Source organism: Perca fluviatilis, chromosome 7 (assembly GCF_010015445.1).
Source record: "Perca fluviatilis chromosome 7, GENO_Pfluv_1.0, whole genome shotgun sequence".
Classification (NCBI taxonomy): Eukaryota; Metazoa; Chordata; class Actinopteri; order Perciformes; family Percidae; genus Perca; species Perca fluviatilis.
Window position 1 is genome coordinate 24,320,944 of NC_053118.1, and position 27,102 is coordinate 24,348,045.

A 27,102-nucleotide genomic window follows, 5' to 3' on the forward strand; every position below is an offset into this window, starting at 1 on the left:
AAATTGTGATTGATCCAATCAACAAATAAGATGCTTTTGTTTTGTGAAAAATTTGGAGAAAAATTATGGATATATATAATGATGAAGACTTATTTTGTGTTTGTTCAATCAGTTCTCTCACATACAGTTGTCATGAAGCTTTAGAGACCAAAACCGTTTTTTGTACCAAGCTGTAAAACGTGTTTATTTCTGCTGGGACAAGTCTGGAACACATTATCATCTCATTTGGACATCATGTCTGGGCTTAAATTTGTTTATGGCCGCATAGCTTTCTGCTGAATCAGCATCCTCTGTGGTATGCCTGTCGAACATCTCATTAAATAAACCCCCTCCTCACTGTCGGATGACCATAGGTGTCTCAGGGGGCGAAGGGTGGCCGGTGTTTCCCGACACCAGTCGAGTGGCTCCGAGAGTGAGCAGAGCCCGACATATTCTGAACACTTTCCAAATGTTGAGCCCGAGTCGTGAAGTGCTGCTCTTGAGGGGGGCGAGGTTGGAAGAGAGGGAGACGACGAGGGAGAAAACAGGCAACGTCCACACAGATTTTCATCTCTGAAGGCATCCCTACAGCTCCGCTGACTGCACCGCAGCTCTGACCGGTCCAGTAAAGGTATGTGAGCTGCTGAGCGCCGATTTTCTTCTCTTTACATGCATGTGCCGATGTGTGTCTTAGATCTGACTGGTGTGTGACGGGTTAAATTCTGCAGTTTTTCTGGTTGATGCGCTTATCGGCTATCCCGGCCCGGACGTGACTGATAAGACTTAAAGCTGTGAGGTTTATCACCATCTTCACATTATACTGTGAAGAAAGGTGTGGATATATGTTATGTTCATGCCGTGACAGAACGGTCCCGGGATGGAGCCGGCTTTGCCTTCTTTGGATATTTTAGGTTCATTTAATTTCATTCTCAGCCTCCTGGTGGGATTCAATATAATGCTGATTTTATTTTGTAGGATGCCAGATTATGTCAAATGTGTCTTATTGCCTTATACCTATGTAAACATCTTACATTAAAACAGGTTAAGTCTAAGCCGGTCATTAATCCACCCTCATTTAAAGTATAAAAATATATAACTATTATTATTACTAATACCATTATTATTATCATATGGAAATTATATATAATATTTTATAGTCTTATATCATTAGGGCTGCCTTTTCTTTATATAAGAAAGTTATATGGCCCAATGGGAAATATGTTCTGAACTGTTAACACTTAAAAGCTTATAACATTCATTATCTGAGAGGATGCTCCAGCCTAAAGGCTCTCTGGCTGTGTTGCCTCCGGCTGCAGTGTTCTGCTCATAGACTGTGACCACCCTGAAGGCCTAAGCACATGAAAGCAATGGCTGTATTACAGGCTCATTTTTAACCATGAACAAATTCCACATCTTTTGTGCTCTTGTCCTTGTTTATTTGTCAATACACAGCTCCACCACCCCTCTCCCCCGCTCCTCCCTCATGTCCAGTGATTTTAATGAATCTGACAGGTGCAAGCAATATGGTGGAAACCTGTCTTATCCTTTAGTTCATTGCAGCCAGCGTTGGAGGAAAATAGGTTGTCAGCTGCTACAGGCTTCCTCTCCAAGATAAACTTTAGAAATTATACGTTTGGATTTTGTCTAGACAAGAGTGTCTGGTTGTTTGAGCCTCTTTTCCCTGCATCATCTCTTTGTGCTGTGCTGTTCTGAAACGGGATATGGGTTGTAGTAATGCAGAGGGTACCAGTGTGGACATTTGGGATAATCAGAGCCATTTCAGCAAAGGCAAACCCCATATTTGTCTGAAAGTGGTGCACCTGAAGTAAACTTTCAGCCATTTTAACGTGTGTCTCTTAGTGCAGCAATGCTTTTTTTTTTTATGCCTCATGATTTATAAATGTCTAGCACTGGGAGAGGAGGGTACAGTATGTGCATCTGTGTACCTGTAAATGTGTGTTTGAGCTCACTTCGAGCCTCCTCGTCATCCGAGGGACCTCACATAGAGCCATTTATCTTTATCACTTGTGCAAAGGAAAAGGTTAAAGTGAAAATGAAAGAGAAATGATGAAGGGTAAAGAAACAGAGGTGGCTTTGTAGGGTCCCCACATCTGCAGTCATTGAAGGCATTTCCGCCTCTTTAAACCCGGCGGATAAAGACCTGTCTGTCCTACCAGTAAGTAGGGAGTTTGGAGTTAGAAGGAAAACAGGCGCAGGCTTTGATTTCAGAGTGGGATGCACTGGCTTGGATTACATAAGATAAGGAGGAGGAGAGGATGAAAGAGTCATGATAAAAAGGAGAGAGAGATCCAGAGAGCAAAGGAAAATGAGAGAGATGCCCTGAGATCGGCACCGGACGGTTCGGGTTGAGAGGAGTCACACTGAGAAGACAAAATGTGGTGGAAAGAAAGTTAGAGATGATACAGAGCTGTCAAACAGAGGCACAGAAAGTTATGGGAGGCAGCAGAAGAGGACAAGGAGGCTTAAACAGGGCCGTGATACACTTTGAGAATGGTGACAGAAGTGAGAAAATGGAAGAAAAGAGGGAAGAAAGAGTGGAGAGTCCAACTGACTGAGTGAAGCTAAGTAAAGGCAGGGAGAGTCAGGAAAGGGTAGCAGATGGCATACTTGTCTGTGTCCATGGTTTACAGCCCAGAGGGCAGTGTCTGAATATGCTTATAATATAGCTTATTGCATGTGTTTTCGTGTGCTTTCATGTTTGTGCTTAGTGAGTGTTAGCTTTGGCCTCAAATGCTCAAAATCACAGAGAAATGAAGGAGAAGATTTTTGCCTCACAGATTCCTGTGTAGAAACACCAGATTGGCTGCGGTGACTCCACGAGGCCTACTGCTGTGACAGTCAGATGGACACGGTTCACTTTTCTCTTTCTCCAGCGCCAACCCACATCTCAGATTGCTGTATTAATTAAAGGCTGATGGCTACAGGGATCAACAGTCAGTTTTTTAGCTGGAAATTATGATCCGTGCATGATGCAGTTGCCTCACATGAGTGTTCAATCCGCAGAGAACAACAGAGAAGAAGGCCAAAAATTCCTGAAAAAAGGATGGGGACTGCAGTATTAAAGTTACAGTGTAATTTGAGTCATACAGAAATCTGTCGCAAAGGACACTGAAGGTTTGTTTCCCCAGAAACACTGTTCTGTGTGACGCAGCTTTGTCCCATATTTTATTTCAGATACAATAAAATGTGTGTGCTTTTGGGCTTTGTGCCCAGAGTGTGGTGTAAAGATGTGGCAGACACAGTGCAGAGGGCTGTTTAAGGCCTTTTGTGAAACAGAAACTTTGATTGTCAGATCCGAACACTGAGGAATGTTAATTATTTCCATTAAAACAATGAGAGAAAATGGCCTCTCTACTGTTGCTCTTTAAAAATATGTTCAGGTTGCCCGTATACAAAGACAGGCACACGGAGGCTTATACACAGTGTGAAGATGGCAGGGATTGGATGTCTTATGATGGCTCCTGTGTTACAAACTGAAACACTTTAATCTTTACTGCATGTGTATTAGCTGCTGCAAAGTGTGACTGTGAGCACTGCAGGTGTTCCCTCCCAGTCCCCTCCTAGGCTTTGGAAACGAAAACCACAGCAAAATCTCTTAATGTGTTGCCTCAGACGCCTCAGTGTAGCAGAAGGCACTTCACATCATCATAATCCCCTCAGTGTTGCAATTAATCACGATTCTTCTCCGAAACTGTTGTGTAGGAAATGTGTAGGAAATGTGTTTGCCCTGCAGCGCTTCTCCTTCTGGACATTTCCTGTTGTAAACTCAGCCAAGTTGTTACTCAGACCCCTACGATTTGAAGAATCTGGAGATTCATGAATTATTCCCTGTTTAAAATCAGGCACATAATCAATAGACAATCCTTGACAGTGATCCAAAGCCAGGTGGCCACATCCATTTAAAAGAGAATGGGGCTCTTTAAGACATAAATGCCTGTCGGTATGGCCTTTAAACAACATTAACTTTGACTCATAAATCTACTCGTGGCCGTGGTTTTAAATTGACTTCAGGTATGCTATTAGGTTCTAATGACACTGTCATTGGTTTTCTCAACATAAGTTCCATCACAGGCTGTTTTTTTATGTCTGAAGTCCAATCATAACCCCCAGGCAATGTCAGATAAATTGAATTTACAGGGACTGCAAGAATATCTGCAGATAGTGTCTTCAGGGAGGTTTTTTAGATTTTTTGTGAGATTCAATAGCCTAATGGATTTCTTAATCCACTTTAAAGAACATATACCAGAGAAGAAGAGAGAAAGAAAGACCTCAAAGGATGCAAGTTTAAACTGTTTTGTATGAATAATGAAGTGTATTCATTATTTATTGAATTTAATTATTTTATGAGGTTGTACATACTTCTACATAATAAGGTGGATACTGTTGCAGCATATAGATAACTTTGACTGCATGCTACTTTGCTGCTACACTGTCTAGCTGGGAGCACTGCAGGTGTTTCCTCCTGCTCTCCTCCTGGGATTTTAAAATGAAAACCACAGGAAAGTTTCTATTGCTTCAACCCCTTGATGTGTTGCCTCTGATGTCTCAGCACAGAAGAGAGCAGTTCACATCATCAATATCCCCCTCAGTGCTGCAATTAATTAATCCGGATTCTTCCCAGAAACCTGCTTGTGGAAATTATGTTTTGGCCTGATCCCCTTTTCTGTGCTGTTTTGTTTGAAGACTTTTTAAAGCTACAATGTAGTTCTGCTGTGAAAGAGATTCTTGAATCTTTGTAGCAAGAGATTTATACTGTAAGGAAGGTGTGTGTGTGTGTGTGTGAGAGAGAGAGAGAGAGAGAGTGTTTGTGCTTAATGTCAGCAGGAAATCTGCATAACAGATGAACAGATTGCCATTATATACCATTTGGTGCACAGATTGATCCAAGGAACAATTGATTACATTTTGAGAGTGATCTGAATATAGAATTTGAGCCCGAAGGTTGGTATTGTATTTTCAGCCAATATTGAAACTAAACTGTATGATATGATATGTACAAAGTCTTTTGGAGATTAGGTTAGAAGGTCTGCCTGTCCTCTGATAACACCCCCTTCTGATTCAGAACATACAAACATATGAAAGAGAGGACAGCAAATGAGTCATATAAATGTACAAATATGATGGCAATACAATAATGTTGCCTGTTTTGTTGAATTTCTATTAACACATACATATTTGTTCTTTCCTTCTAGGCACAAAAGAATCAGCCAGGATGGCGACAGTCAGTGTGATCACATTCAGCTTTCTGCTCACCACAGGTATGCTCAGAAAAATGTGTGATGCTGTTTCCTTTAGTAGTGGTCTGGAAATAAGGAAATTGTGCCTTTTTCCACCAATGTCAGTGGTCAATGTTTTGCAATCAGCTGATTACGCTACACTGTGGTATTTGCTCAGGAAACAGTATTCAATTTTATAGTTAAAGGTCAGTTTGATGGTACTTGAAACCCTCAGTTTGTCTAATAGACAATATGTGAAGTTATGCGGAAGAATATGTGAAAGAAACAATAAACACCAATTTATTGGAATAGAGACACTGTATTTCAGTTTAACTGATTATGAAGTCATAGATGAGTCATAATATTACTGTTATCACTTCTGATTTATATTTTCTTTCACCATTGCTTACAGCTCTTTCTGCCCCTGTGAAAGGTAAGAGTTAGTGTACCTTTGCGTATAATTCTGAGTGTATCACTCATCAATTATAAATTAAGAACTTTCTTGCCCTCTCTCGTGTGTTTGTAAACACTTCCTCTGTCCTTTGTCCGTCATATGATCCAGTCGAGGAGGACTCCATGACCTTGTTCCACGGGGAGGATTTCCACATCATGCTGCCCTCACTCGCGTCTGAGGTCACGTTTCGGAACAGGTCTTCTCCGCGGTCGGGTGACGTGTTCCTGATGCGGGGTGGTAATGTGGTCAACAGTCGGGCCAAACTCAACCGCCACCTCAGCCACCTTATTATAGACTCTGTGGGTGAGGGAGACGAGGGCGTGTACACTATGAAGAATCCAGAGAAGCCAGAGGACATCAGACACATTACGCTTATAGTCCGAGGTACTGGGTGACATTAGTGTATGATACATTAGAAATGGTAATGAAGAATAGCCTCAACTGACATGTTACACTCTCACAGGCAGAACTGGACTTTCAACTCTTAATTTAAAATCAGATGGAAGACTCAAATTCATAAAATTGTAAATCATATTAGTACAAGTTCCTATTGGATGACCTTACCTGTGATACTAAATAGATGAGGTCATAATAAGCTAGGGTTTTTATACGATTAATATAACTAGAAATTGCACTTTCAATACAATACAGACCAGCAAAATAACTCTTTGTCCAAGCATTTTCCTAATTGAAGAGGAGGTGAGTGGGTAACTTTATAAATAACTTTAAAAAAAACTTTATAAAGTACAATCTAAAACTTCTTTAACCATGACAGTCAATGATGACTAAGGTCTGCAACTAACGATTATTTTCATTATTTTCTCCATGATTCCAAGTGTTGAGTCTATAAAATGTCAGAAAATAGTGAAAAATCTCTATCAGTGGTGGAATGTAAGTACATTTACTCAAGTACTCAAATTTAAGATACTTGTAATTTACTTGATTATTTTATGCCACTTCATACTCCCACTCTACTACATTCTTAGAGGAAAATATTGCACTTTGACATTTGACAGCTAAAGTTAATTGTTAATTTGTAAGTTTTACTTACAAAACATATGACGATCCTATATCTTTCTAAAAATATGATACCTTGTTATGGATTAAACTACCAAACAGTATATCAAATTGTTAAGATGCTACTTAAACATTAATGCATACATTTATTAATTCAATAATATGATATTTATAACACTCAGAGGGGTCATTTCTCCTTTTTGTCCTCAAAGAGTTACAAGTTGCAGCAGTGTTGACTCTGGACTCTGCATCTGATGAGATTACACACACACACACACACACACACACACACGCACGCACGCACGCACGCACGCACGCACGCACACACACACACACACACACTTGAGAAGAGTGAGTGGGCTCAAACCCAGCGTGGATAAAGGCGACTGTAGTGTAGCAATATGTGAAAGATATGCCATATGGAGGGAATAATGTCTTGTGAGTTGATGAAGAGGTGTGTGTGTTCTCAGAGTGTGAGAGCATGCTGGAGCTGCCAGGCAGTAATTATGCAGCTCTTTAACCATCAACCCACTCCTCTCTCCTTCTCTCCCTGCTGGTTTCCTCTCTTTATCTTGTCTTTGCTGCCTTTGCCTCTATTTGGTTTGTATCCCTACCCTTTCATTTCAGCTGCCCTGATATTTTTGGATCAGTGTTGTTTTCTCTGCAATCTGTCCACCTTTTTTGCCACATCTGTCAAGCCATTCCCTCGTCATCATCCTCTTCCTTGCTCCTTCACCCCTATCTGTCCTTTCTCTCACTTCAGCTCTATTTCTATCATTTCTTTCCTTCACTCGAAGAAAATACACTTTCTCTCTGCTTTCACTCCTTTCTAATAAAAGTCAGGCAGTTTTCTGTCCTCTGTAAATAACCTTGTTGTGTGCTTTTACTCAAGAACAAATTGTTTACCACCCTTCTTTTACCTTCTAGATTGCTCCAACGAGCAGATCATTAAATATGGAGACAACTACCATATTCCGCTGTTAGGGGTGACTCCTCCCATCACCCTGGAGTACAGGCCCAGTGCTGTGGAGGCCAATCAGACATCTAGGTAAAGTCAGCAAAATTACACTGATATTTGAACCCAACTAAATCTGTAATTACTTTTTCCTACCACGATGTACATGCATTGCGACAAGGTGTCTCAGACTTTCCTAGAAAGGTTAAGGTAAGTTTGTTCTCTGTGAATTTCTCCTTCTGCAGACCTGCTCTGGTGCTGCTGACCAGTACAGGGATGTCCAGGGATGGCTACCAGGGTCGAATCAGTGCCAACGAGCGCCAAGTCACCCTCAGTGCTGTCACTGGTGCAGATGAAGGTAGCTACACTGTCAGGAATGCCGAAGGTGAAATCCAAAGGAAAGTGTGTCTCAACGTCAAAGGTAAGAGCACAAATGTAGACAGATCTTATATATTTTCTTCTCCCATGCTTGACCTGTTTTAAGAGGCTGGCACTTTCCATCAGGATGTTGTTGTTTCCTTTCTAGTTATTACGCTGTTCTTATCTGCCATAATGGCTTTTTAAAGACCCAAACGTTAATGGGCTCTAGCAGGGTAATGCATTTTAGATGATCAATGGGCCTGTGAACAGAGCTGTGATGTATTTATTGTAACTCCTCCTTTCTTCTCTGTCTCTCTGTGTCGCAGAGCACCAAAACTTTGTGACCTTGCCGTACGGTAAGAGACTGAAGATCAACCTGATACTCAACAGCTCCTTGGTCCACCTCTACTACAGCCCGGACAATGACCCCACACCCCGTCTGCTGCTGGACAAGGGAGAATTTACGAATGTAACTGAAGTTTCTTATTTCTTTTTATTCCCACCGCTGTACGTGGAAATGTTATTAAATGGGCTTTAACTTTTAAATCACTAAATGACAACAAAGGTGGATATTACTGTTATTTCTGTTGTATAATAAAATGTACAATTGGATGCTTTTTTAAATGCACATATAATACGAACAGTTAATAATATTCAGCTACAAAACTTATAACAGGGTTTCCTGCAGTGTTTTATAGCTGTGGGCCACCTTGTCAGTAACACCGACCACCAAGACTGAAATCATGAAATAATTTAGCAGCTTTCTTAAGTGTTAATGCTGAAGGCCAGGCCTGTTTAATCTTAGACAAATGCTGCTAATAGACATATAATCCAGAATGGCCCATCCTTTTTTCAGTGTGGGTTGTTAAATTAACTTCACAGTGTAAGTCTTTTGTAAACGGCTATAGTAGGTGTTGTGTTATTTCCTCTATAATATCTCTGTTATATGTATCCTTGCTGTTCGTTTTTTTTTTTTTAAGTTAAGTGTATGAATGTCTGTCTTTTCTAGGCCCGAACGGAGCTTGGTTTTGAGGACCGTCTCTCTATGGAGGGTTCATGGGTTTTTCTGGATCAGGTCAAGGGTTCAGATGTAGGCCAGTTCAAAATTACTGACATCCTGGGGTTCACTGTGTCCAGCATCCATCTGATAATTCAACGTAAGAATGGGGATGGGGCTGAAAAGGAATGGTTGAAAAACGGGCTTAAATGCTGTTAGATGATAATGTTAATATTGTTGTTGTAGCTGTTAAAGGATGGTATCAAAACCAAAATAATTTTATTGTGGCAAAAAAAAGAAAGAAAGAATAATTCATTTTCTTTTGTCTACTGTATTCATGCACTGGAATTTCGACACGTCAATGAAAGTCAGTTCAATTATTTACTCTCCCACTTTTGTCTCTCCTCTTTCCCACAATGTCTCCATGAAGCCTACAAGCTGGAGTCACTGTATGTGGCCATCATTGCCCTGTTGGGCCTGCTGGTTTTCCTTCTGCTGGTTTGTCTGCTGTCCTGCCTGATCAAAGTGAAGAAGAGGGCCAAGAGGGCTGCTGCCCTGGAGAAGATTGGCCAGAAATCTGACGATGAGGGAGAGGCCTTCAGACAGGTTAGAAGGACAAATATACAACTCGCAATGTGATGATGATGTGTATCCTGATATAGTGAATGACTATTGTTTGTCTGTACTGTGTGCATCTTCACAGGTGGTCAAGAACATCACCAAACTCAGTGAGGAGTCCAAGCATTCCCAGGCCGACAATACAGAGAAATCTCAGAGCACTGAAGTGGACATTAAAGTAAGGATACATCATATATATGTCTTAAAACTGAGTCTTTAAGAGGTTTTAATAATGTCTCCATTGTTATACTGTTTTCTGCGTTCAGACAGCTGCAGCTTATTCAGAACGCTGCTGCTGAGTCCTCACTAAGATCAACAAAGTGGATCGCATCAGTCCAGGTCTCAGATCTTTGCAGTGGCTTCCTGTATGACAAAGAGTTGATGTGATAATAGTACTGTTGGTTTATAAAGCACTGAATGGTTTAGGTGCCAAAATACCTTTTTGATCTGCTACTATGTTATGAACCAACCAGACCTCTCAGGTCTCCTGGGACTGGTCTGCTTCCTGTACCCAGAGTCAAAACTATAGTGGAGATGCAGCATTCAGTTTTATGCACCACATATCTGGAACAAACAACCAGAAGACCTGAGAGGTGCTCCAAATTTCAGTTCTTTTAAATGAGAGCTTTCTGTTTGCCACTCCCTCTTATTAAATTTTAATTTGGAACTATTCATTCGTATCTTGCACTGCACTGCACTGTAGCTGAGCTGTGACGTTTATTCTCCTGTTTTATTAAATTTTAGCTTACCTTCCAAATTATTTTACTCTTTTGAAATCCTATTTATATCTTCCCTTTTATATTGCCTTGTGTGTCTGATTTATCTTGTCTTAACATCTTTTTATGTCTTCTGTAAAGCACTTGAATTGCTCTTTTGTTGAAAGGCGCTATACAAGTAAACTTACCTTACCTTGTTGTCTGTTTTAACTCAGGGTCTGGAGGTTTCCTCTAAAGAGGTTGGGGTTGGTAACCTGGACACCAGTGACTCCGGTGTTGGCTTTAACACCGCCCTCCCACTTGACACTGACACTGATGCCCCTGATCAAAACCTCGACTCTGTGGCTGTAAGCATCTCTGTTGCCTCTGAAACCAAACCAAGTCCACCGTCTACTGCTGCTGCTGAGTCCAAGCCAAGCGCTCCACCAGCTATGGAAATAAATTCCATTCCAGTAGCTGAAACTAAAGCCTCCCCAGCACTGGAGACCAAGAAAACCCCTGATCAGCCAGTGGAAGCAAAGTTGGACGCCCCTGAACCAGCAGATGTTAAACTCAGCCCAGCCTTGAGCCCTGAGCCCAAGGCTGGTCTGAGTCCAGATCCAAAGCCTGCACCAAGCCCAAGCCCAGAGCCTAAATCACCTGCTTCTAAAGCCACCACTCCAACACCTGAAAGCAAAAGTGCCCTGACTCCCACACCTGACCCCCCGAAACCAACCACACCAGAACCTATTACTAACGGTACACCTGAGCAAGGCCCGGATTCCAAACCAAGCCCAGATCACCCTGATATTATTGGAGCTCCAAAAGCAGCTCCCCCAAAAACCCCTGAAGTGGAGCTGAAATCAAGTGGTGCCGCAATGGAGGCCAGCAAAGATGGGACCCTGGCTGAGGATTCAACCACCACCACCTGAGAACTGCCCCTGCAAAAATCCAAGGGAAGATCCACAGATCTTCTGCATCTACCACCACTGTAGACAATCGATTACCCCTTAACAAATAATGAAGAACCACTTAAACTGGGGCAAGGACTTTCAATAATAACATGTCTAATGCCTGAGCATAGTATTACTTTGATAACAGTATCTCACTCACACACTAACGCATAACCTTTGAGACTTTCTGATTAAGATAATCTTCACATAACAAGTTGGCTTGTTGATTAATTAAGCATTTTAGTTGTATACACACTGCAGTTTTTTGGTAACTTCACAATAAAACTGTCAGACTGCAAATGAATTCCTTTGCAGAGTTTACGCAAATCCACATAAGGTCTTTTGTAACATAATGAGGTAGCCAGAAAGGTTTACAACATTTCACTGAGGTAGGCAAAAAGGTTTACAATATTTCAATAAAACAAGAATATTCTAGAATTCCTTATTTGGCCTTAACTAGCCATCGTCTCCCTTTTAAAATGCTTGTTCCTCTATCAGCATGTGGATAAAACAGACAAAATGCATGCAATATACAACCAACGTCATCTCAAACCTACAAAAATGTGTGATGACATTCTTTTGATTGGACATCCTCACGACAGAAATGAAAGCCCTTTTGATCACACACTGTACATACTGTAGCTGAAATATGGATGTTATACGCTTGTGCTAGTCCTCTTGCTTCAGAAACATCTGCAATACATGATCACATATATATATATATATAAAAGATTAGTTTTGCCTAACTTCAACCACAAGAACATACTAATAATACTAACCTTACTATTTATAGTCTCTAAAATTGAGATTCAGACTCCCAGTGGATATCTCAGATGATTAAAATGTGTTTTGCAGACTGATCCCTTAAGTCCGGATCAACCACTTTACTGCTTTTGATCTGAATTTCCCTGTGGCTCTATAAAAATCCCATTATTCATACAATTTAATAGTAGCAACTCTAGGCACGTAATGGGACCACCATGTCCCCGCTGTACAGTGGGCTTTCCAGAGGTGAAATACTGAATGAAAGTGTCTGGTAAGTTCAAATAGTTAGAACATGCTTGCTTGTTTCTTTCATTATCCTTCTGTCCTTCCTTGTCTACTTTCAGGCTTTTCTTTTGTCTCCCCCTTCTTTCTTTCAATATTTCTCTCCTTTTCTTTGCTGGGCAGCATGTTACTACAGTACACAATCTTTGGCAGAGATTAGAATAAATGCCTCAGTTATTTATTTATTATTCAAACTTGATATTTCCTCTAAAATATTTTGTTGTTGTTGATAGTGACAGAGTAGTTCCTGTGTCTTCAGCCCCCTTAAACATTAATGCCTTGCATCTTTAATGGCTCCAAAATACTCCAATTAGGCCTTTATCAATGCCACGGTCATCTATGTGGCTGTTCAGTCAACACAAATGAATGTTAGTTAGAAACTCTTGTATGGTACAAAGGAGGTGTGCAGATACATTTTAGTGTTACAAAATGCATGTCCCTACCTCATGTTTTAACTGACCACTTGGAAACAAATGACAGTCCAGTTTCGGGGGAATTTAAATTTACAAAAAGCAGTTTTGAGAGAAGCACAAAATGACAGCCATGAAAATGCAATCAAATGATCAGTGAATGGTTGGAACATTGTAAGAGGTTGATCCATCTACGACCAACTGGCCTTTCTTGGTAGCTTTCCTGACTAATAGATTTTCTTACAAGTACAATTGATATCAGGCGACGCATCAGCATTTTAAAAAGCCATATGATATAAAGATAGGTTTAGATGTCAGATTTGATACTAAGATCAATAAATATAATATAAAACAAAACAAAATTAGGGGCCTCGATGTTGAATGGACAGACAGTGTCAGATGATCAGATGTATTACACATGGACCAAGACATTCTAATGTAAAACACCTGATATGCCTCATTTCTAGCCTGGATCTGTGAAGGAACCACAAACCCATTTTGGCAATGTTAACAATTGTTTTCATATACACACATACACATATACACATACAGACACACAAACCAGACAAATATTCCAGCCTTGTAAATATTGCATGTGTACGCCAGTTTAACCCTCTTAAGGCTGAATGTTTCTAGTGTATAGAATGGTTGTTGTATTATACTTAATAATAAAGAAGAAAACTAATTTAAATTTATCACAGACCTTAAATCCAGAATATAAAATATATACACATACAGTACTATATACTATATAGACTAATATTCACTAACGTCTTGAAGTAATTTAAGAACCAAATATTGTACAAATCCATCAAGACTATATTAGATCTTTTTAGATCAATTAACTGCTGTTATTGCCATTCCAACCTGACAATACGCGCAGCATCTCTCACAGTATTTACATGTTGTATTAAAATGTTTAACCTACATCACTTAAAGCATTGACTGCAGCATGCCCACAACATGAAAAACAGGCTTTTATTGTCCTAAAGGAGTGATGTTTTAATGTTGCCATCATTGTGTTTGGGGTTTAAGTGTATATGCCTATACATATCTGCGAGTGTGAATGATTTATGACCGAGTGTTTGTGCGTGCTGAATGCATAGGCAGTTTGTACAGGATGACACAACTGTACTTTATGTGTGCTTCTCCGTCTGTTGTGAGTAAGGTATTCATGTGCCTGCTTAAATCGTCTTGCAACGTGAAGAAAACAAGTGCTGTGTTTAATTCATGAGTGTGAATGTGTTTAAAGCCACAACATATTGTAAAAGATATTGTAACTTTAAGATATTTGAGTGACTCTTGTCTTTGTTTAGTGCCTAAAACGTATACTGGATAGCTGGCTTATATTCTGTCATTTGCTGACACTCCCTAATGGCACCTTTTTCTTAATAGGTAGGGTATTCACAACAGCTGTTTGCTCACCTGACTGAACAACGTGGTGCCACTGACTGGCCTATCATATGCTAATGTGTAGGAGATCTGTGACATATTGTATCAAAATGATGAATGAATTATGAAAGTGATGATGAAAGTCTGACCTTCAGGTTTTCCACTTGATTCTGAGTAGCATAATAAATGCTGAGCCCCAACTGTATATTGTCAGTGATTGTAATACCAAGCCACCCCAGCCAGAGAGTGAGTAGGGATGTGAGAGAGGCAGATATGTGTAGTGGGCAGGACAAGCCTGTGGTTTACACGTTACCAGCATCTCAGAGAAGGCTCGGTCGAGTGGGATTGGTGTTATTACATCAAACTGGTGCCAGAGGGACTTTGGTATCATACCCACCTCTGATAACCCACTAATAGAAACCACTACTTTTAATACCATTGGCACTACTTGCACTATGTGAGTTGTCTCTGCCCTGATCTTCTCTGTTTACTGCTGCTGTTCTGGCCTGGGTGTGGTGTGACATCCCACGTTCTCTCTGTACTCCCTTTTTGCACAATACTTCACACAGATGTTTTGTATAGAAATATTTTTTTCTTTATTTCATGTCTAAAGGAATACTAAGAATAAACAAGCGATTATGACATTTGCGGTCCTGTTGTCTTTGTTTTCCTTTTCTTGGAGCAGCAATCTTGCAGAAGGACAGTTCTGTCTCAGAGCTGTCGCTTTCATCTCAGTGAGTTGTCTCACTCAATGTCAGCCATCATTTTTGTGTCATGCGCCACTTTCTCACCCCTCAGGCCTGACGTGCCACTAATTCCAGCTTCCATACCCTCACCAGGACATCATAGCTAAGCAGGCACAGAGATATTTATAAACAGGCCAAAGGTAACATCATAATGCTGTCAACACCTGCTATGGACCCTGAAGCTTCAGGCTGGCAGTAGATTACAACCTTTGTTTTCCTAAACTCTTTTACAAATACATCAGTTCAAGATTCATTTGAAGCATCATATTTCACCACGTTTATTTTTCTCAAACTCAAGTCAAACTCTAAAGTCACAGTGAAAGAAGAAGTGCATTAAAAACTGAAAAACACAGTAACATACTGAATGTATTTTCTTTAAAATCATTTCTTGAAGTCATTTAATGTAGAGTTCCTTTATTCGCAACATTTTTTCAGCAAGTTGAAAGTGCATTATATAATCAGGGCTGCAACTAACAATTTTCTTATTCTTCTAATTAATAATTTTGTATATAAAATGTCAAGATCCAATTGCCAAAACCCAAGGTGATGGCATTTTTGCTTGAAAAATATAATCCTGACCATTCATTGATAATCAAAATAATTGCCAATTACAGTAATTATACTAATATAAAATTAACAATTTGTGTTGGAAATCTCTGCAGCCCCTCATTATAGGGAAGGGTTAAAGATCTTAATGGCTGCCGTGTTCTTCCCATCATCTGTGTCACATGGATTATAGAAGGGGAACAAAGGAACATCAACTGTTCCCATAGTAAAGGTGTAGATTGGACCCATGGTTACAGCATTATAGAAAGACACCTCCTCCTTTTCACAGTCTAAGAACACGCCGATGCGGACAAGACGGACAGAGACGTTGACCTTGGTGGGCTTTGGGTCGGTGCAGGCTTGGACAGATCCGTCCTTCAGGGACAGGGTCCAGAGGCCACTGGAAGGGCCAGAGGCATCCATTTCCCCTCTAGGGACATCTTCTCGTGCCACGCCCAACCTCCACGCTGTCTTACGTCCCACCTCAACCTCCCAGTAGTGTCGGCCTGTGGTGAAGCTCTGATGGCCCAACACACAGTAATAATAGTGGAACCGTTGTGGGTTGAACTGTAAATCCTTTGTGTCCTTATCCTCCTCAAACCACACTGAGGTGCGAGACTGGGACAGGGACAGATTAGGGTGGGCTGTCTCAGGGTCAAAGGTCATTGATGTAATATCTATAGGAAAATAGAGATTAAGTAAGGTAAGTTTTGTTGTTGTTTTGCATGTGATATATCAAATGACAAGTGTGAACATACTTGGGTAAAGGCAGCTTTTCATGTGCTTCCATATCCTGTACTGTATGGGCCCCACAAACTGGCCGGAGCGTACCTCAGTGTCCACCTCCGCTGGAACAACAAACCTGACCTGAGATCTGCTTGGACAAAATGGGAAGAGGAGAGGACTGAATGGTGAATGGTGAATGGTGAATGGTAGAATATCGACCTGCTAGACACACCACTGTGAGGTTTATGGAGATGGATTGATGTACAGAAATGAGAGAAAATGTTAAGCATGCATACACACAATATTAATGAGAGGTGGAGAAGAAAACTGTTAGGTTAAGAAAACCTGCCTTTTTATGAGATCTTGAATTTCCTGCAATGAGAGAAACATTTTAGGAAAGTTGGTTGAAATAATAGTGCACAGCAATTTAAAACGACTTTCAATTATCTTAAACAGTTGTCTTTGTTTGGACTCCAGCAAGCTGTGACTTCAGCAGGACGGTCTTACGCTGCCCATTCCTATTCGCTGACTAATGTGATCGACTTCCTTTTGTCCTTTTACTTTTAAATGAGAAATTGATTTAGACTTTCAAAACCAGAAAAGTAAACTGATTAGCGAATAAATGTCTATAATTGATCAAATGAGTGATGATGAAGAGGCGCAGAACAGGGTGACACTGCAGGATTTGGTCTCTTTGATGTAAACCTGCACAGTCACGTTGTTTCCCAGCAGCTTTAAGCTCAAAGGAGTCCAAACAGAGTAATTAATTTTATTTATTTTTTTTACGAGAAAGGTAAGTAAAGTTTTGTCCCAGGCTAAGGTGAATGCATACAGTGACCCTGGATTAACCCACGTGTGGCCCTGCTGTTGCACAAAGAGGGTTCCAGAATGTTTTATGGAGGGAGTCCAAACTATTGTCCACCTCCCCCTCTGTGCCCACCTATACATTAGCTGCCCCTCCAAATTTACATCATCCCCATCCCAGCTTTGTATAGTTACAGTATATTCAGGCCAATAACAAGACAAACTTCTGTGATAGTTTGACTTAATCTCAGTATGTTAATTTCTTCTTCTTTAGTGAAAACGCCTCCTCACTTTGAGTAGTTTAGGACTGTCCTCCTCAGCTAGTTTGCTGTTGAGTACTGTGATCGCTCTTTCCAGGTCTCTCCCTTGCGCTGCTATTTTCTTCTCTCTTTCCTTCAGCTGCTTTAGTTGTTTCTGTCTCTCTATCCTCAGTCGCTCCAGCTCCTTACACTCTTCCTCATCCAGGAAATGATGGATGTTCTGAAACTCAGCTCTGATGTCTCGTTCCAGGGCATCAAAACTGACCTGAAAGATGAGAAGGGGAAAGATTGATAATTATCAATTCAGCCTACGTGTGACTACAAAGTTAGTGTGGATATGACAATGCGAATAACCTTTTTCGAAACTGGGTTATGAATATATAGCCTCATTTAGTTTGTGTTAAACTATAATCACTGTGTATGAAAAGTATGTATTTTTGAAAAAGAAAGATTAATAATGCAGAAGCAGTACCTCTACTTGCACTGAATCTATGTATGTCTCTCTCTCTGCGTCTCTGCACTCATCTACCTCGTGCTTAATTCTTTTAATAGCCTGGACAAGCTTTCCCTGTAACACACACACGCACGCATGCACGCACGCGTACGCACGTACGCACACACAGACACACAAAGGAGAAAGAATTAGTGAAAAAGTACGCATAGAAAAGAAAAGTAACTGATTTAATATATGTTTCTTCGCCTATGAAAAATTAGCTTTCAAAATAAATACAGTCACATTATGAGAGACAATGTAGCTTGTGTCAGCTGTTCTAAAGGTGAAAACCATAAAACATGGAGCTTACCTTGTGATCAGAGAGAAGGCTTTTATTGCAGTTGTTGTTGGTGTCTTTTGTGTGATTTTTGTACATTCCAGTTTCTGCAAATTGGACAAAACAGAAATCGAGAAGACTCTTGAGCAAAGTGCAAAGAAAAAGTGACAGACAATGTAAGAGGGAGGGACAATTGGAGGACATGAAAATACAGAGAGAGAGAGAGAGAGAGAGAGAGAGAGAGAGAGAGAGAGAGAGAGGGGGAGAAATAGGGAGAGGGAAAAACACATGCCAGCACGATGAGAACAACAGTCAGAGTACGGTCATAATAACAGAGCAACAAGGACATACATTCAAGCAGAAAATTAACAGGAGAAAACGTATTGACATGCACAGATCAGTGTCCACAGCCTGACTTGAGAATATATGGATCCATTGAGAGTAAAGGAGAGAAAGGAGGGGTGGAGGGGAGGCAGATGACTACAGTTGCGAGGAGGGCTGGCTGGTTTGGCTGGCAGCAGGGATTTATGGCAGCAGACACAGAAGAGTCTATTTCTGTCTGCCAGTGTCTTTGGAATCAAAGAAGAATCTGTCGGTGTTGAGAGGCAGATATTGTGTTTCATATCAGCAGTTGCTTTGCCTGGAAGGAGACATATGTATGTTTATTTTTGAAAGGTTGTTCTCTTTAATGTCTAGGGGTGTGAGAGGATCTACTGCAGCAACTATGAGCTATTGCAGAACCTGCTTTGGTAGTTGCATTAAAGGATGCTGGGGTTTCATATTGTCTGAGAGGGAGGCACTATTTCTAAACAGTCAGCATGTTTGTGCTCTTCCCCTTTAGGAGTAAATCTGGAGTACAGGCCTCTCCTCTTTCTATTTGTGCCTTGGGTTTTTACACTTATCTCAACTTTACCTCTTTCTTTGTCTCTGCCTGTCTCCCCCCATCACCCTCGACACACAGGGGGTCTGGCCATGAGTATGTGCACTGAGGCGGCATTACTCGTCTCTGCAAATGTTCCTCATCTATAATTCATGGTCAACCTGCAAGTGACTGTGCTGAGCTGGGGGTTGAGCTGCAAACTCAGTGCACTACAGTATGCGTCAGGTGGAGGGAAAACTGACAGGATGATTTAATAAAATACAAAGGCCCACTGCAAGAAGTCATGGAAGCATGCACAGCAATAAGAATCAAAGCAGCTGTAAATAAGTGTTGGCTGTTAAATTTTAACTTAATGAATTGTCTTTTAGTTTTTGTATAATTGTATCTTTAATTCAAAAACATATTATAGGATTTTAGGGAAATGTGTGGAAAATATATAGAAAAACAAATATGATTGTCAGTCATAAAAACTGTATATGTAAGTATTAAATTAAACCAAAAATAAAAAAAACACAAAATCAGAAAAGGTGAAATCTTTATTTTGTTGTTATTTAATTCTTATATCTGTATTCATATATTTATATTTGAAAGAAAAGGTCCAGTTTTGATTGGGGTAGTGTAGTCTTTAGTCCAGCCCCAAAAAGCTCTGTTGGAGAAGCTTAATAACATACAAGCATAAGCTCTGAGACCGTGTGGTGGAGCAGTACAGTCAACTCCCATCCCAGCCCTGCAAGTCCAGACGGGAGAGATGCCATTAGATATTAAAAGGAAGCAGTAAATGGCCAACTACTGGGCTAACCTAACAGGACATGAAGAACAACATCTCGCTGAAGTGGTATTGCAGGAGTGCTGGAAAGAAAGCAGAGGACAAAGACCAAGCTTTTGGCTGGGCTGGCAAAATATATGCAGAGTACTTTAAGGTTATTAATATCAAACTGCAACAGTAGTTATTGCAGAGGCTGAGCCATGCACACAATCAACACCACTGACCGACATGTGTTTGGTGGGGCTCAAAAAGTCAGAATGAGGAAAAAGCTATTTGTTAACGCCTCTTTCAGTTCATGTAAAAGAACAAGCTCTTCCAGTATGTCAAAATATATTCTTCTGAGGGTTCAAAAGATCCAAAACATCAGACAACTGGGTCTGCTTTTTCAGTTCCATAAAGAAAAGCTGTTACACCAAATTATCTGGGAATCTAGTCTTGGTGGAGATGCTTGGCTCTGGGTCGAGGAGAATTAACCATTTAATCTGCTCTGATTCTGTTTCAGTTCTCAAGAGCATGAGATCCTTGACTTCCAGCTATCAAGATTTTCTATTTGAAGTGTTGCATGTGTAATCAACAAGGTATGTCAATTATTTTTATGTGGGTTGCTGCACATGTACTGTAGGTCTGTGGGGACATGAGGAGGTGGACAAGATAGCAAAAGAAGCACTATAGATTTACCATTAAAAAGTCCCATTAAGCAAATCAGAGGTTACAACGATTCCCTATGGTCAATGGAATAGTTTGGAAAGCAGGAGCAGTGGAACACTGAAATAAGGGGAATGTTTATGTACAATTTAGCCTAAATAGTAAAGTGAAGTCAACATTTAGAAACGTAGGCCCAGGTCAAGAAAATGCCACTTTCAACAGTCATTCCACTTTAAATGGCACACTTTAAGATAGGAATAAATAAAAGCATCTACCTGGTTTATGTGAGCATTGTCAGGTTGAGGAGTCTGTTGCAACTCTATTGTACATGCAAGGATTGCAGGCTAAAAAGTAAACAAGAAAGGCAACGTGCAAAAAGATCTCAGATAGAAATAGATAGATAGATAGATAGATAGATAGATAGATAGATAGATAGATAGATAGATAGATAGATAGATAGATAGATAGATAGATAGATAGATAGATAGATAGATAGATAGATAGATAGATAGATACTTTATTCATCCCGAGGCACATTTTAGGCATCCAGTAGCTTAGACAACATTAACACAACAAACACATACACACATATATCTCACATGCATAAAAAAAATCACTCACAGAAATTTAAAGAGTTAACAATTTGTGAAGTGATTACAAAGGTTTGGTATGGACAGGAAGGATGGAATTCAGGATCTTAATAACATTTTCATTCAAGAGGATCCGACAGTAGAATTGTCTATGATTTGATGAGGCAAATCATCAAAAGAGGATAAATGGGTATGGGTATGATTTAATGTCTGGTCCCGATGACTAGCAGAGGGTGGCAGCATAGACTAAAGCCAAGCTAAGCGCCGTTAAAACCCAAAAGAAGAAGAAAAAAGGTCCCGCCCATCAAGACGCAAGAAAACGACGTCACGAAAGTAAACAACAGCATGTCGCACAGACAGACTCAATCAAGAGGTAGCCTACCAATGTTTTTTCAAGGATAAAATAGACTTGCAGTTTATCGAATGCATGTTTTTTTTTTTATATATATATTTGAAATACATTTTGGTGCATATTTTCAAAGGCCTGTGAGACCAGCAGCTTTGTATCTTTAGCGAGCTAGCTATGTAAGCTAATGTTTAGCTTAGTGTACTGTACGTTACTTTCTTATGTCGTTTCACTGTCGTGTTAAAAGGAGTTACCTCCAGTTTATAACTACTGTGAGCAGACGGTAGATTTACATCATTTGTATGCTGTATTTCAGAAATGAACGGTCGAGCGGACGTCGAAGTTGACTACAAGCGGAAATACAAAAATCTCAAACGAAAATTAAAATTTCTTGTTTATGTGAGTACAGTTATTCTGAGTGTAAAAAGTCAGTCTTGAGCAATCATGTTTCAGTATTTAACTAATACATACGGTATATGGCTCGTTATCTGCGCTGATTTCGTGCATTTGGGGTTTCCCTTTCCAGGAACAGGAATGCTTTCAGGAGGAGCTGAGGAGAGCACAGAGAAAACTTCTCAAAGTTTCCAGGGACAAAAGGTGAATTTACATTGTGTGTACATGGAAATGGGTGTATGTTAAACACTATAATGTCGTGCAGTAAAGAACAATATCATACATTTGTTTTCTAGCTTCCTTCTGGACAGACTGCTGCAGTATGAGAGGGTAGATGAAGACTCCTCAGGTAGTCACTACACCTCACTCAAAGTGTTTATTAGTGTTTGTGGCGTGCTTTCATTTTTATCTTAAGAGTTGCAATCGACTGTACTGCTGGTTCAGATTTTCTTGTCTTCTGTTCCAGATTCAGATGCAACAGTTTCTTCAGAAAATAGTGAAGGAGAAGGCCCCAGGGAGAGGGAAAGAGAACGAGATGGAGCAAAGAAGTAAGTTGTGCGTTTTAACATAAAATGTTACTTGTACTATCATTATTTGCATAAATGTATACATGCAATATATTATATATTAATATTGATAAGTATTGATTAGACTTTCATCTTTTTAGTCATTGTGACCATTTTAAAAGAAAAAATCTCCTTGTAGTAAAACATAATCCTGGTACAATGCACCACATTAACAATTTAAACCTCTGGATGAATAAAGTATCTATCTGAGATCTTTTTGCACATTGCCTTTCTTGTTTACTGTTTAGCCTACAATCCTTGCATTTTAGCAATTTAAACCCTGTAAAATATGGTGTCTTTAGGGGTCTGAGTGTAAATCGTTAAAAGGCCTCCAAGCCATTTGTAGTATTCAAGTCTTAAATTTGTGTGTGAAAGGAAGGTACAATTGCCTGGTATTATCATCCAACACATATGTGAGTCATCTGTGCTGGAAATGAGACTAATGTCAATAAATGTATGTTTATGGATAATTACAAACAAATTAGTCTTACTGTTTGATGTCAGTTGAATTTTTCCTAGGGTCTCTTTTCTTCCTTTTTGCTGACCATGACTGAAGCTGTGTCCACACTAAAACATGGGGCTTTCGTTTTCAGATGTATCCGCTCTGGAAAAAACTTTCCAGCTCAGTTTTTGGGTGAGGAAAATGCTGGATTAGTGGGGACCGAAGGCCAAAATATAGAGAAAAATCTTTAACATCTTTGCATCTTTAACCAAATGGACCAATGTGAACAACACATTTTGCGCTCTGGATGCACCTGCTGCAACACTTAAATTTCTCTTAATTTCTCATGTACTCTTTTCAGGCGAAGAAGTAGTCCTGGGGCGTGTCTTCCTTCATCATCCTCCCCTCATCTCTCCCTGCTGTCCCGTCCTGGTGTAAATGCCCTACAGCCATCAGGCTCTGGACCCTACCTGAACACCGTGAGTTTCGGTCTCCCTTTCTTATATCTTAGTCTGGCCAGTATTGCCAGCATAGAGTATTGCTGCATCTGTCATCTCCTCATCGGCAAACAAAATCCCGCTCAGGCATTGTTTATATAATTTGATTCTTTTGTCATTTCATTCACAAGTCTGTTTTATCTCTTTGTTTGTTTTTTTGTTTTGATGCTTGTAATGGCTTCCCTGTTTTCACATTGTTCATTCTTCTGTGTATGTTTTTTTGTGTTTTGTCTGTGTCTGTCTTATAAATTGCCTATGCCTGTGTGCATGTGTGTTCTTGTGTTCATTTGGCAATTTGGGGTCTACGTGTGTGTTGGGCAGATGCCCTTCCCACCAGAGTATTTGGCTCCCCCAGCTGAACGAATGAAGAAAGAGAGAAAAACAAAGACGCCTAAAAACAAGAGAGAGACTACGGGGAAGGTGAGAGAGGAAAAGGGAAAACAAGATGTTCAGAGATAATATTAATGCGGATATACTGCTTACTTCTCACATCCTGTATATTTATATTAGATGGCATAGTAGGTAATTTTTGGGGGGTTATATGTTGTTCACACTATCTATATGCATAAGAAAATGGAAGTAATATGTGTCTGCTTTTATGTTCTCCTTAGAAAGTCCAAAAACTTTATATTGGTTAATTACTTTGTTGCACAATATTGCTAACAGGTTTTGATATATAAACTGTTCTATTTACTCAATACAACCTGTAATAATTACATTTGAGGACACTGATGTTGTAGAAAATTCAGTCCCCTAAGTCATTTTAAGTTTGGCACTATGCTGAAATGACCTTCTGGTTTGTAAGTTCATGTACATGCTGCATGCTTTGTCCTGATTAATGCAGTCATCCATCCATACCCCTCATTCTTCCATCATATCTCCATCCCTGTCATTCCTAACATTTTTGCTTTATTTTTTATTCCTCTCAGGTTGTTGCCCCAATGGCAGCTAATTACCCATCAGCCCCTGCGGCCCCTCCAGCAGCCAGTGGCCCCTTCAGCTGGGTTCCCAGACAGATGCTTAGCGGAGATGCAGCTGAGGAGGAGGGAGAGAGCGATGGTGACAGCGACAGAGGAGATGAAGACAGAGGGGAGGGAGATGAGGCTGAACTGGTCATTGACATACCTAATGAGTGAGCCGGAATGTGTGTTTTAGATGTATTTATAAGCAAGGGATTGTGTGTGTGTGTGTGTGTGTGTGTGTGTGTGTGTGTGTGTGTGTGTGTGTGTGTGTGTGTGTGTGTGTGTGTGTGTGTGTGTGTGTGTGTGTGTGTGTGTGTGTGTGTGTGTGTGTGTGTGTGTGTGTGTGTGTGTGTGTGTGTGTGTGTGTGTGTGTGTGTGTGTGTGTGTGTGTGTGTGTGTGTGAACTGTGCGTTCCTTATCTGTAGCCCATTACACAGTGTCAATTAATTGGAGTGCCAAGCTCCCCCCTGTGGACTTTTGCTTAATTGCAGTATCACTGTCAAAACTATCTCTCAGATAAATGTGGTTTTCCAATATTATGCTAAAAATAAATCTGTTATAAAATTACAGTTTGTAAACCTGTTTTGACCTGCCTGCTAATTATTTTTAGTCTTACAGTCTAGCAATCGACAAACTGTGACTACAACTCGGTATGTCCTGCACAAAGAGAGCTTTTGTCTGTTATTTGTTTACTGCAGTCCATTAAAGCTGTTTAAGTACGATATAGATGTTTCAAATGTCATGTCTTTATTGCTTTTTACAGGAAGTTTTTTAATTTGTACTTCTATGTTAATGTTTTTTCAAACAAATTGTCAAAAATCAAAGCTACTTCATGTTAAATGAGATTTATTATTACTGCACCTATCAAATTGTGTGTCAGAGAATAAAATATAAAATGTTATCATTTCAGATGACTTTAGAGAATAAAAGTTTGTGTTTGACGTTAAATTGTATGTCAGGTTTCATTGACAGATTCTGCTAACAACATGCTACAGAGACCATTTTACTTTAAAAAAAAATGTTTGTCTTAAAATATTTCTCTTGCACCATTTGAGAGTGTATAGTGTATAGAGTGTATAGAGTATAGTGTGACTTGATGCCCCACCCAGAACATCCAACCCTAAATCTCTCATTCCAGAGCTACAGTCAGTCACTCAGGTATGCTATAGTCTGTGAGAATACATGTGCACTGACAACATTCGCTACACTAAAGCTATGTTTAAGCAAAGCTCATGTAAACTTAGTTCATGTTGGTTATTGAACATGTTTTCTTTGCTTGCTTGACCCCTCTGCAAAGGAATCCTGATGCCACTCTTAATAGAAGCCATGGGGTACGTTTGGCTCATGTTTGCCATAACTATGAAGTAACTTGAAGGCAGCCAGGCTGGACTCTACCTTTTTAAGGTTTCAAAAGAAAGCTAGATGTTTTTTCTGTTCACTGTTACCTACTCAGGCACAGGGTTATCAGATTACAGGCAAATTGCTGTTTTTGAACAGTCAACGCCAACAGCATGTCTCAACAGGCATGTTTCTAATGTCAAGGAAAGCAATCTGCAAGGCATCAAAGGGAGTGTGTTTTGTCTTGGAAGTTAAGAGTTCAAGAATCACTGCACTGTGGGTGAGACAATGACCCATGACTTTGACACTGTCAGGATTAAGCTTTAATGAGGATTTCATTGTGAAATTTAGAGCTCATTTGCTCACATTTTTCCTGGAGTTTCAAGTGAGAAGTCCTGCTTGATATGGAAGTATTTCAAAGCAACTGTACAGAACCAGCATTTTCAGGAATGTGCTTTACCAAAAAATGGACCGCAAAAGTGTGTCATTCAAGGGACTTAGCTTTTTAAAGGACCTTTGTTTTGGAATGCAGACTTACAGGTAATTGGCAGCTTTGATGGGTGTGTGCTTGGCTTATGTACCTGGCAGCAATGGGAGTTAAAGGTGTAACCATAGAGCGTTTAAGAGGGAGGGGTGAAGTGGAGGGAGAGTCGCAGACGACAGAACTGACAGAGGGGGCGAGGTTGTCAGGGAAAGGGAAATGAAGGAGTAAGCAAGACTGTGCCTGCAACACAAATACGTTTAGAGTGCAGCGGACTTTAAAAGAAGACAGGCATGGTTGGACACAAATTGGAGGAGAGATCAAGGAGCAAGTGAGAAAACAACAAGCCATCAGCAGCCAACCTTGGCCACCTTATCTTTTCCTTCTATATACGGAAACCACTGGATAATTCATAAGCCTCTCCCTCTTGTTCTGTCTGAGTGTGTGTATGTGAGAGAGGGGATTTGCTGAGCTCACCACCACCATGCTGTGTCCTGCTGCTGTCAATGCAGCAGCTGCTGCGGCTGTCTGGCTGCTGGCGATGCTGGGCCCAGGCCTGTCTCTTCCAGCTGAGGACAACTCCGAGCCAGGCTTCAGCCTTTGCAGCCACTGCTTCTACAGACAGACGCCTCCTCAGGGAGCCTCTGCAGGGTCGCTGTTGCACCCACTCTGCCACAGACTGCCTGGGGGACAGGCGTTTGCCACTCTGTCCAAACCGACCTGTGACACAGCTGTCTACTCGGCCTTCCATCTCAGCCACGGATGGACAGAGAAGAAGGGAGAGGAGGGCAAAGAGCTTGTGGTAAGGATGGCATCTATCATTCTGTTTAAAGTGGTACTATCTGTTTTTGAATAATGGAATTTGAAAAATAAAATGTATAGTACAAAATCATACAGATTGGTGTTACAGCAAGCATGCAGTAAATCAGTGGTAGATTTACTAATATTTACAAAAAATGTGGTGCCACCAAAGAGGCATTTCACAAAAATCAAATATAAAAAGTAAAATAAAGATAAACATTTGTGTCACAAAACTTATTTTTCCTTCTCTTCTCCTCTACCCCATTAATCATCTAACAACCCCTCAGATTGATACTGTGACTCAGCTCCTGTCACACTCATAGATCACACTTATGTAGTTAAGTCCCACAAGTATGTTTACTTTTGATACTTTAAGTATATGTTATGGACAATACTTTGGTACTTTTACTTCAGTTTGATTTTTCATTT

General features: G+C 40.3%; 3 protein-coding genes across 5 annotated transcripts; 2 read left to right on the top strand and 1 right to left on the bottom strand.

Annotated features, from left to right (window-relative positions):
* Nucleotides 1-358: 358 nt before the first annotated feature.
* si:dkeyp-77h1.4 lies at nucleotides 359-14,758 on the top strand. Its single transcript, XM_039805682.1, has 11 exons — nucleotides 359-610; nucleotides 5,193-5,258; nucleotides 5,629-5,649; nucleotides 5,779-6,054; nucleotides 7,615-7,735; nucleotides 7,888-8,063; nucleotides 8,329-8,471; nucleotides 9,012-9,159; nucleotides 9,430-9,605; nucleotides 9,703-9,795; nucleotides 10,549-14,758. The coding sequence occupies exons 2-11, from the start codon at nucleotides 5,213-5,215 to the stop codon at nucleotides 11,242-11,244; spliced, it is 1,896 nt and encodes a 631-aa protein (XP_039661616.1). The 5' UTR covers nucleotides 359-610; nucleotides 5,193-5,212; the 3' UTR covers nucleotides 11,245-14,758.
* A 355-nt stretch (nucleotides 14,759-15,113) lies between these two features.
* si:ch73-54f23.4 (zinc-binding protein A33) lies at nucleotides 15,114-26,668 on the bottom strand. Its single transcript, XM_039805683.1, has 7 exons — nucleotides 26,350-26,668; nucleotides 18,000-18,073; nucleotides 17,669-17,764; nucleotides 17,228-17,461; nucleotides 16,482-16,504; nucleotides 16,165-16,280; nucleotides 15,114-16,083 (listed from the first exon to the last, which is right to left on the bottom strand). The coding sequence occupies exons 1-7, from the start codon at nucleotides 26,621-26,623 to the stop codon at nucleotides 15,530-15,532; spliced, it is 1,371 nt and encodes a 456-aa protein (XP_039661617.1). The 5' UTR covers nucleotides 26,624-26,668; the 3' UTR covers nucleotides 15,114-15,529.
* ino80e (INO80 complex subunit E) lies at nucleotides 21,094-25,001 on the top strand. 3 transcript variants are annotated; one of them, XM_039805685.1, is made up of 8 exons: nucleotides 21,094-21,220; nucleotides 21,510-21,592; nucleotides 21,720-21,790; nucleotides 21,883-21,935; nucleotides 22,053-22,134; nucleotides 22,956-23,073; nucleotides 23,413-23,511; nucleotides 24,021-24,779. In XM_039805685.1, the coding sequence occupies exons 1-8, from the start codon at nucleotides 21,193-21,195 to the stop codon at nucleotides 24,225-24,227; spliced, it is 741 nt and encodes a 246-aa protein (XP_039661619.1). In that variant the 5' UTR covers nucleotides 21,094-21,192; the 3' UTR covers nucleotides 24,228-24,779. The 3 variants fall into 3 exon arrangements, with proteins under 3 accessions (XP_039661619.1, XP_039661621.1, XP_039661620.1); XM_039805686.1 differs by lacking the exon at nucleotides 21,094-21,220 and adding an exon at nucleotides 21,261-21,372; XM_039805687.1 differs by lacking the exon at nucleotides 23,413-23,511 and having other exon boundaries at nucleotides 24,021-25,001.
* Nucleotides 26,669-27,102: the final 434 nt, after the last annotated feature.